The sequence below is a fragment of the Scyliorhinus canicula genome, chromosome 1, assembly GCF_902713615.1.
Source record: "Scyliorhinus canicula chromosome 1, sScyCan1.1, whole genome shotgun sequence".
In the NCBI taxonomy this organism is placed as follows: Eukaryota; Metazoa; Chordata; class Chondrichthyes; order Carcharhiniformes; family Scyliorhinidae; genus Scyliorhinus; species Scyliorhinus canicula.
This window is the reverse complement of record NC_052146.1, coordinates 192,807,136-192,823,435: the sequence shown is the minus strand read 5'-3', so window position 1 is coordinate 192,823,435 and position 16,300 is coordinate 192,807,136. Positions and strand designations below refer to the sequence as shown.

General features: G+C 43.1%; 1 protein-coding gene across 2 annotated transcripts in view; it reads right to left on the bottom strand.

The window, feature by feature from the left end:
* Positions 1–16,300, bottom strand: part of mthfd1l (methylenetetrahydrofolate dehydrogenase (NADP+ dependent) 1 like) — a 218,083-nt gene that overhangs the window by 90,194 nt on the left and 111,589 nt on the right. For both annotated transcript variants that reach the window (XM_038805377.1, XM_038805387.1), the window contains exons 21-22: positions 4,812–4,951; positions 3,706–3,747 (exon numbers count right to left, since the gene is read on the bottom strand). In XM_038805377.1, coding sequence (XP_038661305.1) covers positions 3,706–3,747; positions 4,812–4,951 — 182 coding nt within the window. The remainder of the gene's footprint in view (positions 1–3,705; positions 3,748–4,811; positions 4,952–16,300) is intronic.

Genomic DNA, 16,300 nt, shown 5'->3' with positions numbered 1-16,300 from the left:
CAATTATTTAAAACTCACCGTTCCTGGATCACCTTGCATCAATGACAACACTCTACCCAGATCCATCTACTGCAGCATTCTGAAGTCTCTCTGCACTTAAATAATCTGCTTTCCTATTATTCCTACCAAAATGGAAAAGCTCACTTTCCCACATTATACTTCACCTGACAATTTTTGTCCACATCACTTTACAAATGCGTTCTCCTCACACTTGCTTTCCTTCCAAATAGGGGCATAGAATACAAGAGCAAGAAGTTTACGTCGAATTTGTAGAAGTCACTAATATGGCTTCAGCAAGAATATTGCATCCAATTATGGGTGCTGAAATTTAGGAAGGATGAGAAGGCATGAGAGGGAATTCTGAAAAAATCCACAAAAATGGTTCCAGAATGAGGAACTTCAGTTTTGAAGGTAGTTAGGACTGTTTTCCTGAGAAAAAAAAAGGTTGACAGGAGATTTGACGGAGGCATTCAAATTCTGAGGGGTTTGGACAGATTAGATAGGGAGAAACATTTCCCACTCATGAAAGGATGGTGTAAAATAAGCAAAAGTGATACGAGGAGAACCTTTTTACGCAGCAAATGGTTTAGGCCTGAAATGAACCGTCTTGAGCATGCTGTGGAGGCAGGTTAAGTTGAAGAATTTTAAAGGGAATTAGACTGCTATTCGAAAAGGAATATGCAGTGTTACGTACAGGGAGAAGGCTGGGGGGTGGGGTGGCTTGTGCGTGTGGTACTAGGCAGGTTGCTCATTCTGAGAGCCTGTGCAATCACGATGGATCAAATAGCTTTGTCCTGTGCCCTAACAATTCTGTAATCTAGCTTGCATGGCCTCTTTTATTGCTGATCATACATATCACTGCTGTGTAGGGAGTTGCCTGTTCTCTTTGGCACGGCAGCAGAAATCTCAACATGTCTGCTTTTGCGTCTAGCACCAGGCAGGCAGCTCCCATCACCTGGAGATGTCCTGTTCCATTAATTTTGCACTGAGTTTACCTCCTTCCCAATTAGGCTAGTTCAATTAGACACTGCAGGAGTCATTTGGGACCCAGAATTCAACCAGGTGTCAGGTTCCCGACCAGGATGTGAAAATCCCACCGTTGTGCTCAAACTACACAAGTCAGGCCACACTTTCAGTTTTGTGCCCATTTGGGGACTTTACATTATTGCTATCTCAGTTTATATGGGGAAATTAATACGGCCGAGAGAGAAAGTTCCTGAAGCATCCTCGTAAATTTTCTCGATTAGTATGTTTCTGGTTCAACAATGGAGGAGGCATTACGGAATCTGGTTCTGAAGAATGAGGTGGGTCAAATGGATCAAATGTCAGGACAGGAACATTTAAGCTGCAGTCATCAAGTTATCATAAAGTAAGTTATCTATGGAAAAGGACAAGGAACAATCTAGAGTAAAATTATTTAACTGGAGGGTCAATTTTAATGGGGTGCGAGGAATGGAGGAGAATTGCAGCTCTGAAACCCTTGGTGGAAAAAATATGTAAGGATTAAATCAACAAGGGGCATGTGGGAGTCTTTCAAGCGACAGTTGATTAGGATTCAGTAAAGTCACGTTCCTGAGAGAACAAAGGATAAGCATTGGAAGTTTAGGGAGCCTTAGCTAACAAGGGATATTGTGAACCTTGTCAAAAAGACAAAGGAAGCTTTTGTGCGGTCTAGGAGGGTGGGGACAGTCGAAACCCTCGAATATAAAGGAAGTAGGAAGGTACTTAAGCGGGAAATTAGGAGGGCTAGGAAGGGCCATGAAAAGTCCTTGGCAAGTAGGATTAAGGTGAAATCCCATACCTTTTAATGATATGTAAAAAGCAAGAGGGTGGCCAGGGAAAGGATTGGATCTTTTCAGGTCAGTGGGGGGAATCTATGAGTTGAACCAGAGGAAATGGGTGAGGTACTAAATGAGTACTTTGCATCAGTGTTCACTGAAGAGAAGGACTTTGTGGAAGATGATTCTTGGGTAGGGTGTGCGCACAGTCTGGGTCATGATGACATCAAAAAGGTGGTATTGGATGTTTTAAAAGGCATTAAGGTAGATATGTCTCCTGGGCCAGATGGGATTTACCCCAGAATACTGAAATTCAAATGCTGGCAGTAATACAAAGAGGCACAACAGTTGATTCCCAATATTGGAGTTCTGAGCAAGACCTGGACAGATTTGGACTTTTCACTCTCAATAAGAAGCACCCAGCATTTGATTTTCCAAAGGTAGAGAGAGTAACTAACATGGAAATGAGGAACCAAAGAATCAAACTGCAAGACAAAACCAAAGGTACACAGTTCCAAATTGCAAATTCCATCATGACTCTCCTCACAAACAATATATACATAACACTATGACCCTATTTCCTTTTAAATTTAGAGCACCCAATTATTCTTTTCCAATGAAGGGGCAATTTAGCTTGGCCAATCCACCTAACCTGCACATCTTTGAGTTGCGGGGGTGAAACCCAGGCAGACACGGGGAGAAAGTGCAAATCCACACGGATAGTGACCCGGGCTCAGGATCGAACCAGAGTCCTCAGCGCATGGGCCAGCTTGAAGACTAAAAAAAAAGTGTGTTTAACTGAACTCAAAAGGAGCTAGGAAGCTAGAAAGTGAACAGCTCTCCCCTCTGCTCGGAGCAGGAAAGCTATACAATGGAGTAATGGGCACGAAAACAAGCTCCAGTGGAACTATAGGACAGTTAGGTCTGGAAACTAGAGAAAGAGACGTTTCCCAGAAGTCTGAAGTTAAAGGAACAAAGAGAAACTGGGATTGGAACAGGGTTCTGTTCACTGAAGTTAAGGCAGACCTGGAAAAGGGCAGACTGGGTGAAATTGACTAGAGGAAAGCCAAAGATTGGATGCAATTGTGCTGTTTGGGGTCCTTATTTCCAACCTTTAGAAACAATAGTATTCTGTTGGGGACAGAGTACCTGAGTTTTTGTGTAAAGTTTGGATGCATGTGGCAAATCAAGACAAAGGAGAGTTTGAAAACCTGCTAAAGGCCTGGTTTGAAAGGATATTTGGAAAACTCAAGAGGTGAATGTTTGCTAAAACAGCCTTGTATGAAAGAAGATTTTAAAGCGTGTTTTTTGAGACTGGAGTTTGGAATCACTCGTGTGACAATCATTCAGGGGGAATTTGAAGAGAAACCCGCAGAAGATCAACTGAGTTTCATCTGTTGTTGGGTTTCAGAGTGGGGTGTTGTCCGACGACAGTTAGCCTGTTGGGTCACATGGACTGTGCGTTTATTGAGAACATTATAGCACAAAATATATTGTGTAACCTGGTGTCCTTAAACTCTGTGTACATTTGTGAAGTGGGAGTGGAGTATTGCATTATCAAACTTTTCATGTTTAATAACTTTTGTTGTTATTAGAAGTTAATTGCTAGTGCCGTTCCTCCACGTTTTCTAAAAAAACAAAACTTTGCTGTCTTCTGAGCCAGGGTTCCATTTTGGGGCCTTCCCATCCAATAATAACACGAACTAGGATTGGAACAACATGCATTTCTATGGAAATCTCAAAATATACTTATGGCCCTCAATTATACCTAGGACCATTCTATCCATTTATATAAGAGATTGTTTAAATTTCAATGGTCTAAGATAGCACCAAATTTGGAGAGCACAAGACAGAGAATCATTGAGAACATGGATTGCATCATGGCGGGAAGCCTGAAGGCTTTCTGGTCTTTGTGAAGTGTACCTACCTCCTCAGTGTACTCTTTAGATAGAGGCTTGCCTGCACTGACCTGAAAGAGAGCAAATTAGTAACAATTGTTAGTTTAATTTCAGGTCGACAGTTAATGCATGTGTGAGGTTGGGTTTTACATGGTAAGCAAGATAGAAAGACTTCCATTTATTTAACACCTTTCAATTCTACAAAGCACTTTGCTGCCAATGAAGTTTTTTAAATCACTGGCTAGCACACCAGGGAGAACTCCCTCGTTCTTCTTCCATCAGTGCCATAGGATCTGTTAAGTCTAACTAAGGGCTCAGTTTAACATCTGCAGCAAGAGGTGTCACCCCTGACAGGGAAGCACTCCCTCAGTCCTGCACTTGGATTATGTGATCAAGCCAATGGAATTGGGATTCAATCCATGACCTTCTGACTCAGGGGAAAGAATGCCATCATCCAATCACAGCACAAACTCTTATCTCATTGCTCTGTTTAACAGTGTGGAAGTTACAGTCCTGGGCCACTGGGGCAAATTCCAGTTCACAGACCATCTCTTGAATGATCATATCTGCTTAAGTGAATGACATGGCATTCAAAATTTTACTTCCCATTCCCAAACATCAATTTCTGCCCATTGCATTTTCCCTTGGTTGTCTGAATAGGTATATGAATAGCACAGAAGTATTCCTGGTGAGAAGATCAGCCATAATCAAATTGAGTGGTAGATTGGATTCAGGGGCTGAATAGTCTACTCTTGTACCTATGTTAGGGCAGCACAGTAGCATTGTGGATAGCACAATGGCTTCACAGCTCCAGGGTCCCAGGTTCGATTCCGGCTTGGGTCACTGTCTGTGTGGAGTCTGCACATCCTCCCCGTGTGTGCGTGGGTTTCCTCCGGGTGCTCCGGTTTCCTCCCACAGTCCAAAGATGTGCAGGTTAGGTGGATTGGCCATAATAAATTGCCCTTAGTGTCAAAATTACCCTTAGTGTTGGGTTGGGTTACTGGGTTATGGGGATAGGGTGGTGTTGACCTTGGGTAGGTTGCTCTTTCCAAGAGCCGGTGCAGACTCGATGGGCCGAATGGCCTCCTTCTGCACTGTAAATTCTATGATATCTATGATTAACACATCTACTCACATTGGGCCCTCCACCGTGCATCTTCAAGGCACGGATTGTTGCCACAAGCACCACCACATTAGGCTGAAGTCCTGAGGTTCTGCACTTTATGTTGAAAAACTTCTCCATCCCGATGTCGGCACCAAAGCCAGCTTCAGTCACTGAAAGACAAGGTACAATTAGATAATTTAGAAATTAAAAAAAATAGAGAGACCTGGCAATTATAGGCAAACCTATTAACTCAACAATTTACCAGAAAGGCTTCCAAATCAACAAAAAATTACGTTTCTTTGTTTAATTCCCATCATAGGAACAGGACTAGGCTATTCAGCCCATTAAGCCGGTTCTGCCTTTAATTAGATCATGGCGGCTGATCGTTGCAGTCTACATTTCCCACTTGGTTTTTTCCTCATTCACTTTCCATATGCAGACTTACAATTATGTTAATTTATGTGCCTCCAGATATGGGAACAGCAAGATGCTGAGGGCTTACAGAGCAGGGAACAACAACACCAGGTGATGTCATTACGCAGTCTCCACTTGTAAAGACACACATTAGGTCCTTAGTTTTTGCATATGCTGCCATTACCAATTCCTAAATGTGTCACACGACAATTACAACCACAGCCATTCAGTGAGATCGTATTTGACCCATATCACAAGGTAGCTCAGTGGGTAGTACTATTGCTTCACAGCACCAGGGTCCCAGGTTCGATTCCCGGCTTGGGTCACTGTGCAGAGTCTGCACGTTCTCCCAGTGTCTGCGTGGGTTTCCTCCGGCTGCTCCGGTTTCCCCCCACAAGTCCCGAAATACATGCTGTTAGGTAATTTGGACATTCTGAATTCTCCCTCTGTGTACCCAAACAGGCGTGGAGTGTGGCAACTAGGGGCTTGTCACAGTAACTTCATTGCCTACTTGTGACAATAAAGATGATGATAAAACTTCATCCAGCTGCCTTGACTCCATAAGCCAGGGTATATAAAAATAATCAATTGATCTGAGCTTTAAAATTATTTGAGCTAGCAAGTACTGGTTTTTAGGGAGCAAAATGACTAAGACAAAGAGGACTGGGCACAACCAAACCTCAACACTCAGCCTACGATCTCCCATAGAAGTAGTAAAAGTGCAAGAACAAGAGCCAACAGCAAGAACCCGAACTCCCATAATCCCACCTCCCAGTCCCAAATCAAAGAGCAAAACAGATCACTGGACCACCAGCACCACCCTCAAGAAGACAAAATATTGTGGGGCCAAGAAGCAAAAGGAATATAAACTGGTCCAAATCATAAAACAGCAGGAAACCCACTGCAGGATGAAAGGGTCGTCAGAGAGATCACCCGACTAGAGAGTGCCCTGGGAGGGAGGGCCGACCTGTCTACACTGGAACCTCCCAACCAGGATCACTTGAAAAAGGACTGGGCTATTCAAAAGCCAACGTAGATCTGTCTGAATGTTCATGTCACAAAGCCTCACCATTCAACACCATCACAGCCAGCCTGCACAGGCACCAATACTAAGAGAGAAGTTGAAGCAATGCCCCCATTATCTCTCAAAGTCAGAAGAAGAGTTAGGGAGAACACGAATCGTCAGAACAAATCCCTCTGAGCGACAAATCACTTCCTAAGATATTACGACTTGACAAGTACCAGTCAACTGACCAAGGGGATCCCTTCCATGACGAAAAGAATAAGGAAACTACTGTACACAACTTTCTGACCATTCCCCCATCTTCACATCTCCGAATGTGGACCTACCCACACCGACTCCCCACGACACCAGGGGAGGTACCACTGTCCGATGAGCAACAGAATACTGATCGCAATGCTGAGCTGGCCTAGCAGAGCACCAAAGAAAGGAAGACAGGAGAACTGGCTTCAAGGACTCCTGTGACCTGTGACACCCCAGTCCTGGCACCCCTCCGAAGCTAAGCCAGTGGAATTCAGTCCCGTACAGGACATGACACCTCTCCTCTCCTTCCCCTTGTGCACTGCCACCTCCCTTTAAAGACACTTCACAACTCTTGAAACTGGGCTTCAACATCCTGCACCGCAGAGCCAAGACTATCAGACAGATTGACTTCATTGTTAGCAGCCATCATCCGGTGGTGTGCATTGTATCGTCAGGATAGGAAACTTCTCAAATAGGCCAAAGACAAGTCCCCACATCTCCCTCCAGCCGCCACAAATCAATGGAGATGAAAACATATTGTCTCAACTAAAAGTACTGAAACATTGACGAACAAATCTTGCACATTGTAGAAGCCACGTAAACCAAAAAATACATAAAAGGGATGTGCACGAGCATAAAAATGAAGATTGAAAGATAAGCGGAGCTAGAGCTCGCAACAACACTGCTTTTTCTGCCCTCATCACGTGATCCCTCCCTCTGAAGGCTTTTTGATTACCCTTTGTCTTCAACTACTACATTTTAGTGATCCATGTACATAAGCCCTGAATTGGTCTAGATCACCACTGTTCTTGGTTTTTCACTATTTAAACAATAATCAGTTCTATCCTTTTTGATCTAAAATGAATGATCTCACATTTGTGCTGAAATTAATTAATCACAGTTTTAACAAGTCACTTAATCTACCGACATATCTTTGTAATTTTCTGGTTATGTCTACACTAATTACAATGTCATCAATCTTTATGCCATCACAAACTTGGGATATATAGCTCCAAGTCGTTATTGAAAATATTGACTAGCTGGAGGCATCAACACAGATCCTTGTGAGACACCACTCGTTGTTTCTCTACCCATTATTCCTACTTTCCATTGAATCAATGTCCCTGACATAGATCTTAGCTAGCTAACACTGCCTTCTGTGGAACATTATCAAATACCTTATAGAAGTCTACCTTTTGAGACCATAGATATCTCCCTCTCTACTACTTTAGATACAGCCTCAAATAATTTAATTTGATTTGAGAGACATGAGCTACCCTTTACAAACCCATATTGGCTTTCTCTTATCAGCTCAAATTTTTATCACCAGTCAATGTTACTTCTCATAACGCCTACACCATATAAAATAACTATACAGATACATGGATGTGCGAATATACACTCATCAACAAATAGGCACACATCATTTAAACTTATAGAAATTAGCTTCTTCCCCACTGTTACCAGACTCCTAAACAACCCTCTTATGGACTGACCTGATTAATACTACACTCCTGTATGCTTCACCCGATGCCGGTGTCTATGTATTTACATTGTGTACCTTGTGTTGCCCTATTATGTATTTTATTTTCATGTATTTAATGATCTGTTTGAGCTGCTCGCAGAAAAATACTTTTCACTGTATCTCAGTACATGTGACAATAAACAAATCCAATTATGTCAATGCACATGATATAGCCTGACAATTCATGTGTTTTGCACTGTAAATGCAAACACACACCCCGACCCACTGACTATAACCAATTCCCAATGATAGAAGACAAAACTTGCCACCTCTGGTAGGCCCGGGCCCAGGACCTACCCAAGACATCCACCACTCTGCCCCCAAGATGAGACAAAGAAAAGCCCTTAGTCCCAGTCAGATTCCCCCATGCCCCTTGACAAAAGCCTTTGTCTCCTCCTACGTATAGAAAAAACGATCTTTGGGACCAAAAAGTCACTCTCAGCCACCAGGTACACCACTCCAAACATGACTCCACTCCTGAAAAGCACCGTCTTCGCCATATTAAAATCACATGCCGCTTTGCCAACTCCACTCCTATATCTTGATATGGGTGTCACGGTAGCACAGTGGTTAGCACTTTGTTTCACAGCGCCAGGGACCTCGGTTTGATTCCCGGATTGGGTCACTGTTTGTGTGGAGTCTGCACGTTCTGCCGTGTTTACGTGGGTTTCCTCTGGTTTCCCCCCACAAATCCCGAAAGATGTGCTTGTTCGGTGAATTGGACATTGAATTATCTCTGTGTACCCGAACAGGCGACTAGGGGATTTTCACAGTAATTGCATTGCAATGTTAATGTAAGCCTACTTGTGACATAATAAAGATTATTATATCCTGATGTTTCCTTCCCATTGAATCCTGATTCAATATGGCCCATTGCAGAACCTGCTCCTTCTCCTGGAAAATGTGCAATCCAATAATCACCACCCACAGTGGCTCATTCCCCAAAGCTTTCGCCGGACTACTTGGTGGACCCAATCCAACTCTAGAGGGGACAATTCCCCCACCCCTCCTCCCAAAAAGTTTGGCAAACATCTGAGAAAAAAACTCAGTCAGCTTCGCTCCCTCCATCCCTTCTGGAACCCCCCCCCCCCCCCCCAATTTTGAGGTTCAGTCTCCTCAACCTGTTCTCCAAGTCATCCAATTTGCCCTCAGTCTTGTTCCTCTCCTCCGCCAGCAACATGTCAGCTTCCAACGAGGTGATTAGATCCCCATGCCGCGACAAGAACACCTCCACACCCTTCAGCACCTCTCTTATGTTCCTTCACTGCCTCGAGGGGTTTTCCAGCTTCTCCCGGATCGGGACAAGTGCCTCCTCAATTGACTGTTTAAGGGATTCAATCGTCACCCTGCCCTGCTCCTCAAAATACTTTGCAAGCTGTTTTTCAACCCCCTACACCATCACCTCAGTCAGCATTTCCACTGTGATATGACCAGCCACACTCTAGGCTTGGTCCGCTACCGCTGTCCCTCCTGCTGAGCTTCGCGGGCTTCAAAGGATTACCCAGTAATCTTCCAGCCACCAACTTTCTTCATAGATTTCTACATGTTTTCTCTGACAAATTACTTCTCCCATACAATGGGCCGGTTTTGGTACCAAAATCCCCAGGTACCGGGTTAAAAAGTTCAAAAATCAAACGGTCATAGTGGGAGCTAGCTTATGTGTGACCTACTCCTACCAGTCGGCATCAGAAGTCCCATATTACCATTTTCACCGAACAATGTAAACACCCAAATGTGAATTCAATGCTAAAAATGATTTAATGAACATCTTGAATTAAACAAATTTGGAATTAAGAGTAAACGCCACTTGTGTACACAATCATCAATAAGTACACTTGTGCACACAGCTGCGTTGGGTTTTAATTTCAAGAACAAGTTACCAAAGACCACAAAGCTTCACTATTTTTACATCACCTCTAATTTTATTTGAGACAAGGAGAGTTCCCAGTTTTCTCACAGGGTTGAGTGATTAATTTGAATGCAAGGGAGCAGAAGTCAGTATTTGACATTCAGATATCAATGGCTTGTTATTTGGTGCAAACTCCAATTACTATCACATCACAACAACCCCACCCATTCCTTTTGTTGATGACACAAGTGTAACTGGAATTTTGAATCTCCAGGGGAACAGTTGCTAAGATTGAATCGTGATGACTAGAGGATGCAAGAAGATACAACAGAATCTGATCAGTTCTACTTAGCTTCTTCCTGGGTGAATTCTCTTTGTAATCTTTCTCCGTTAATAGCCAAAATAACAACATTGCCATAATGAAGCATCCCAAGATGCGTTTTAGGAATGTTATTAGACAAAATTTGACACCAAGTCACATAAGCAGATATTAGGGCTGCTGAGAAAAACTTCAGTTAAAGAGGTGAGGAGGGAGGGGAAAGAGGCCAAAGGTTTAAGGAGGTAGTTAGGGCGTAGACAATTGAAGGAATGGCTCCACTGGTGCAACTGAGTTGGGAAGTGGCAGAAATGGAGCACAAGAAATGGAGTACAGCAGAGGCATTAGTGAGTTGTAAGGTTGCAGAATGTTACAAAAAGAAGGATCTGGGTGGAGCATAGAGACCTGGAGAAATGTTTAGCTTTGTATGTACACTTGTTTTGTGCACAAGCACGTTAAAGGTGGAGGGGGTGAGATTCCTTTCTGATTCCTGATCAAAGGAGAATTCCCTTTCCTGTGCACAGGTATGATTCTTAACCTCCTGGCAGTTACTGCTCCCAAGGATGCAGGGCATATCTATCGCAGGACTCCTTTTGGAACAGCCAGCACACATATTTCGGCCCTGTGCAAATTTCCACTTTTAGACCAGAGCAGGGGGCAAAGAAAATTTCGAAGTTTTACACTTTTTTCGAAGAATCACGGCAGAAAACAGCAGTATTGAAGTTCCATGCCCTTCAGCAACAATATTTACTCAACAGCTCAAATACAGTCATGGTTAACCAGAATAGTTGCACATTGAAGACTAACTACAGACACACCTCTAGAGTAAGGATAGCTGACCCTGTTAAATGGCACATCCTTTGAACGAGTTGTCACCATGAAATGACACATCAAGTTAACTTGGTATCAAGATGATTTTATAGCATTAGATAGATTCCACTCATTCAATGTGCCCAGCTTTATCACGCTTACATTTTCCTTGCAATAGCCATCGTAAATCAGATTGCTTCTTTGAAACTGCAGACACTCCACAACATAAGGGAGGAGGAGAAATACCTGCACACTTTGTACCAGAAGATAGTCACACCTCAGAATAGTGTTGTCTGTTTTGGACAGTGGTGAGCGACAGGAGGATGTGGCCATGAGTGAATAAAGGGACCAAGCAGACAGTTGTGGATGAGCCTCGGATTTTGCAACTGTCAACCTGCAAGGACAAAAGTGAGGTCTGCAAGGTGGATGAGCCATGACATCATGGTACAGAAAGCCGTTCAAGCAGGAGAAGCAAAAGGAACATAGTGCTAATAGTGGAGAGTAGCGAGGGGGATTGGCATTATTCTCTGCAGAAACGAGAAAGATTCCAGACGGCTGTGTTGCCGGCCCAGTGCAGGAGAGGAATTTACAGTTGGAGGGGGAAGGAGCCAGTTGTCATGGTCCACGTAGGTACCAATGACATAGGCACTGCATAGGCAGTATGAGGAGGTATACACCAAATTAAGCACAACTTCAAAATGTAGTACTCTCTGGATTGTTACCAGAGCCACGCGCAAATTGGCATAAAGCAAATAAGAATAGGGAACCGAATGCTTGGCTCAAAGACTGGTGTGGGAGAAGTGGGTTCCAGTTTGTGGGGCACTGGCATCAGTACTGGGAAAGTGATTGCTGTACCGCTGGACAGTCTACACCTGGGACTGGGATAAGTGTTTTAACAAGCTAGATATCTCAGGAAGTAGAGAGGGCTTTTAACTAAACAAGGTGAGTAAGGACTCAAGCTTCGATAGATGTAACAGATCAAGGAAAAGAATAAAGGAGGGACAGCACGGTGCACTGTGGTTAGAACTGCTGCCTCACAGTACCAGGGACTCGGGTTCAATTCCGGTCTAGGGCGAGTGTCTGTAGCGCTTGTACATTCTCTTGGATAACAAAATAGTAATATGGGAAATAAGGGTCAGAGAATGGCAGTAGGTGGCAGAGAAAAATCCTAAGAATTCATCAACAGTCAAGACTAAATATTACAAAGATAGTAAAAAGACAAAATTAAAGGCCTTGTATCTGAAAAGTAAATGAATTGATAACACACTGAAATAAATAAGAGGAGGTGGTGGCGCAGTGGTATTGTCACTGGACATTATCCAGAGACCCAGGGTTATTCTCTGGGGACCTGGGTTCAAATCCCACCATGGCAGATGGTAAAATGTGAAATTGTTTTAAAAATCTGGAATTAACCATCCAATGATGACCATGAAAACTATTGTCAATTGTTATAAAGAAACATCTGGTTCACTCATGTCCTTCGGGGAAGGAAATCTGCCATCGATACCTGGTCTGGCCTACATGTGACTTCAGATCCACAATGTGTTTGACTCCGAAATGTCCTCTGAAAATGCCTAGCAAACCACTCAGTTTAAGGGCAATTAAGGGAGTGCAACAAATGCTGGCCCAGCCAGCGAGATCCACATCCCTTGAACAAATAAAAAAATAATAAATACGATCTGATAGCCATTAGGGAGACATGGCTGCAGGATGACATGGATTGGATTTTAAATATTATGGGGGATATGATATTCAAGAACAGGAATCCAGGCAACGGTGAAGGAGTAGTATTGTTAATCAAGGATGGCATTGGTGCAATAGTTAGAGACGACCTTGGTTCAGGAGATGATATAAAATCAGTTTGGGTTGAGATGAGGAATAGCAGGAGAAAAGAGGTCACCAATGGGAGTGGTCTACAGGCCCCATAACAGGAAACAAAGTAGCAAAAAAGTATGCAAGACAAAATATTGGGTGCTTGTGATAAATGGATTGCAATAATCATGGGTGATTTGAATCTGCATATAACCTGGAAATATCAGGTTTGTATTAGCAGCTTGAATGAGGAGTTAATAGAATGCTTTTTAGATAGTCTCTTAGAGCATGCAAATTCTGGGACCAACCAGAGAGGTTATATTAGACTTGGTACTGTGCAATGTGACAGATTTAATTAATGACCTGAGAGAAAAGGCACCCCTAGGTAGCAGCAAGCACCACATGTTTGAATTTTACATCCAGTTTGAAAGCGAGAAGAACAGGTCTAAGATTAGCATTTTAAATTTAATAAGGGCAACTGTGTAGGTACAAAAGTTGAGCTAGCTGAAGTGAACTGGAGAGTGCCAGGTCAGATGATTAGTCAGAACATAAGGAACAGCAGAGAATGAATGAAAGGTTAATCAGGAGAATGGAATTATGAGTATGAGAGGAAGCGAGCCAGAAATGTAAAAACATAATACAAGAGTTTCTACAGGTATTTAAAAAGAAAAAGACAAATTAAAGGGAGTGCTGTTTCTCTAGAGCGAGAACGGGGTTAATAGTAAATAACAAGGAAATGGCAGATGAAATGAACAAATATTTTGCTTTTGTCACCACTATAGAAAATAACATTACAGTAATAGCAGTAGCAGTCAGCACTGCTGCTTCATGGCGCCAAGAACGCCGGTTCAATCTTGGCCCGGGTCACTGTCCGTGTCGAGTTTGCATATTCTCCCCTTATCTGCATGGGTCTCACCCCCACAACCCAAAGATATGCAGGGTAGGTGGATTGGCCACACTAAATTGCCCCTTAATTGAAAATAAATAATAAAAAATTACAGTAATAGCTGTAAACCATGATACAGAAGTGAGAGGAACTTGGTGAAATTACAATCACTAGGGAAACAATACTGAGCAAACTAATGGAGCTGCAGCCTAACAAGATTGTGGGTCCTGATGGATTTTGTCCTGCAGTCTTAAAAGAGGTGACTAATGAGGTAATAGGTGCATTGAAGTTAAATTTCTAAAATCTGCTAGATTCAGGAATAGTTCCATCAGACTAGAAAGTAGCAAATATATCCCCTCTGTTTAAGAAGGGAGGGAGGTAGAAAACAATAGGTCAATTAGCTTGACATCGGTCACAGGGAAGATGTTAGAACCGATCATTAAAAGGCAGCACGGTGGCGCAGTGGTTAGTACTGCTGCCTCATGGTGCTGCGGGCCCGGGTTCAATCACTGTCCATGTGGAGTTTGCATATTCTGTCTGAGTGGGTCTCACTTACACAACCCAAATGCAGGGTAGATGAATTGGCCACGCTAAATTGCCCCTTAATTGGAAAAATAAATCATTGGGTGTGATAAATTCATTTAAAAAAAGAATCGGTATTAAGGAGGTCATTGGCAGGAAGAATAAAAAGACAAAATATTACTTCAATGGAGAATGGCTTCAGAATTCAGAGGGATTGGGGTGTTCTCGTGCATGAGTCATGAAAAGCTCGTACGTAAAGTCTGAGAGCAATTAAGAAGGCTAATGAAATGCTATCCTTTATTATGAGAGGAATCAAACATAAAAGTAAAGACGAAAGAAAAAAATGCTGGAAAATCTCAGCAGGTCTGGCAGCATCTGTAGGGAGAGAAAAGACCTAATGTTTTGAGTCCAACGACTCTGTCAAAGCTGACAGACAAAGTGGGAAACATGTATACTGTGGAGTGAGAATGAAAGATGAGTCATAGCCATAGAACACAGGGAAACGGGGTGCTACTGGCCACAGAAACCAAGTGCTAAAGGCAGTCCCCAGGGAGAACAAAAGGTGTGAAAGGCCAAACAGAAGAGAAACTAACAGCAGAGGGTAAACTGTAACAGATGAAGATGTGGGGTATGGGGAAGCAAAGTGGAGAAAGGGTAAGGAAAGGTGGATAAGATTGGGGGGGGGGGGGGGGGGTTAAATATATATTAAGAAAGAAAGAAATGGTAAGAGACAGTTGAAATGAAATGGGATGAAAACAAATGGGTTGAGGTGGGATAGAGTTAATCATCTGAAGTTGAATTCGATGTCAAGACCGGATTGGAAGATGAGATGTTGTTCCTCCAGTTTGCATTGAGCTTCACTGGAACATTGCAGCAGGCCAAGTACAGACATGTGGGCATGGTAGCATTTGTTAAAATGGTAAACAACGGGAAGGTCCAGGACCTGCCCTTTACCTCTTCCATGCTTAACATCCCAGGCCCAAAACACTCATTCCAAGTTAAGCAGCGTTCCACTTGCACCTCTTCCAATTTGGTCTATTGCATTCACTGCTCCCAATGTGGTCTCCTCTATATCAGAGAGACCAAACGCAGACTGGGTGATCGCATTGCAGAGCACCTTCGGTCTGTGCGCATTCAGGACCCGGCCTTCCTGTTGCTTACCATTTTAACAAAAGATCCTGCTCCCATGCCCACATTTCTCTCCTTGGCCTGCTGTAATGTTCCAGTGCGACAGCCTTCCGGTCTCAACATCGAATTCAACAACTTCAGATGACCCATTTGTTTTCATCCCATTTCATTTCAACTGCCTCTTACCATTTCTTTCTTGTCTTTCTTAATTTATATTTAATCCCCCCCACCCCCCCCCCATCTTATCCACCTTTCCTTACCCCTTCTCCACTTTGCTTCCCCCTTCCCCTCCCCCCACATCTCCATCTGTCACAGTTTAGCCTCTGCTGTTAGTTTCTCTTCTGTTTGACCTTCCACACCTTTTGTTCTCTCTGGGGACTGCCATCAGCACTGTTCCCATGGTTTCTGTGGCCATTAGCACCCGGTTTCCCTGGGTTTCTGTGGCTATGACTCATCTTTCATTCTCACTCCACAGTATAAATATTTTCCACTTTCTCTGTCTGTTAGCTTTGACAAAGAGTCATCAGACTCGAAACGTCAGCTCTTTTCTCTCCCTACAGATGCTGCCACACCTACTGAGATTTTCTAGCATTTTCTCTTTCATTTCAGATTCCAGCATCCACATTAATTTGCTTTTATAAAAGTAAAGAGATTGGTGAGACCACATTTTGAATTCTACCTGCAATTTTGGTTTCCTTATTTAAAGGAAGGATGTAAATGCGTTGGAGGTGGTTCAGGGGAGGTTTATTTGATCAATACCTGGATTGAGCAGATTGTAATACAAGGAAAGGTTGGTCAAACTGGGTTTGATTTCACTGGAGTTTAGAAGAGTTAGGCATGTCTTGATTTGAGGTATACAAGATACTGAATGGTCTCGACAAGGTGGATGCAGGAAGGATGGTTCCTCTTGTGGGTGAGTCCAGAACTGGAGACGCTGTTTTAAAATTATGGCTCGCTGTTTTAGGACAGAGCTAAGGAGAATTATTTACTCTG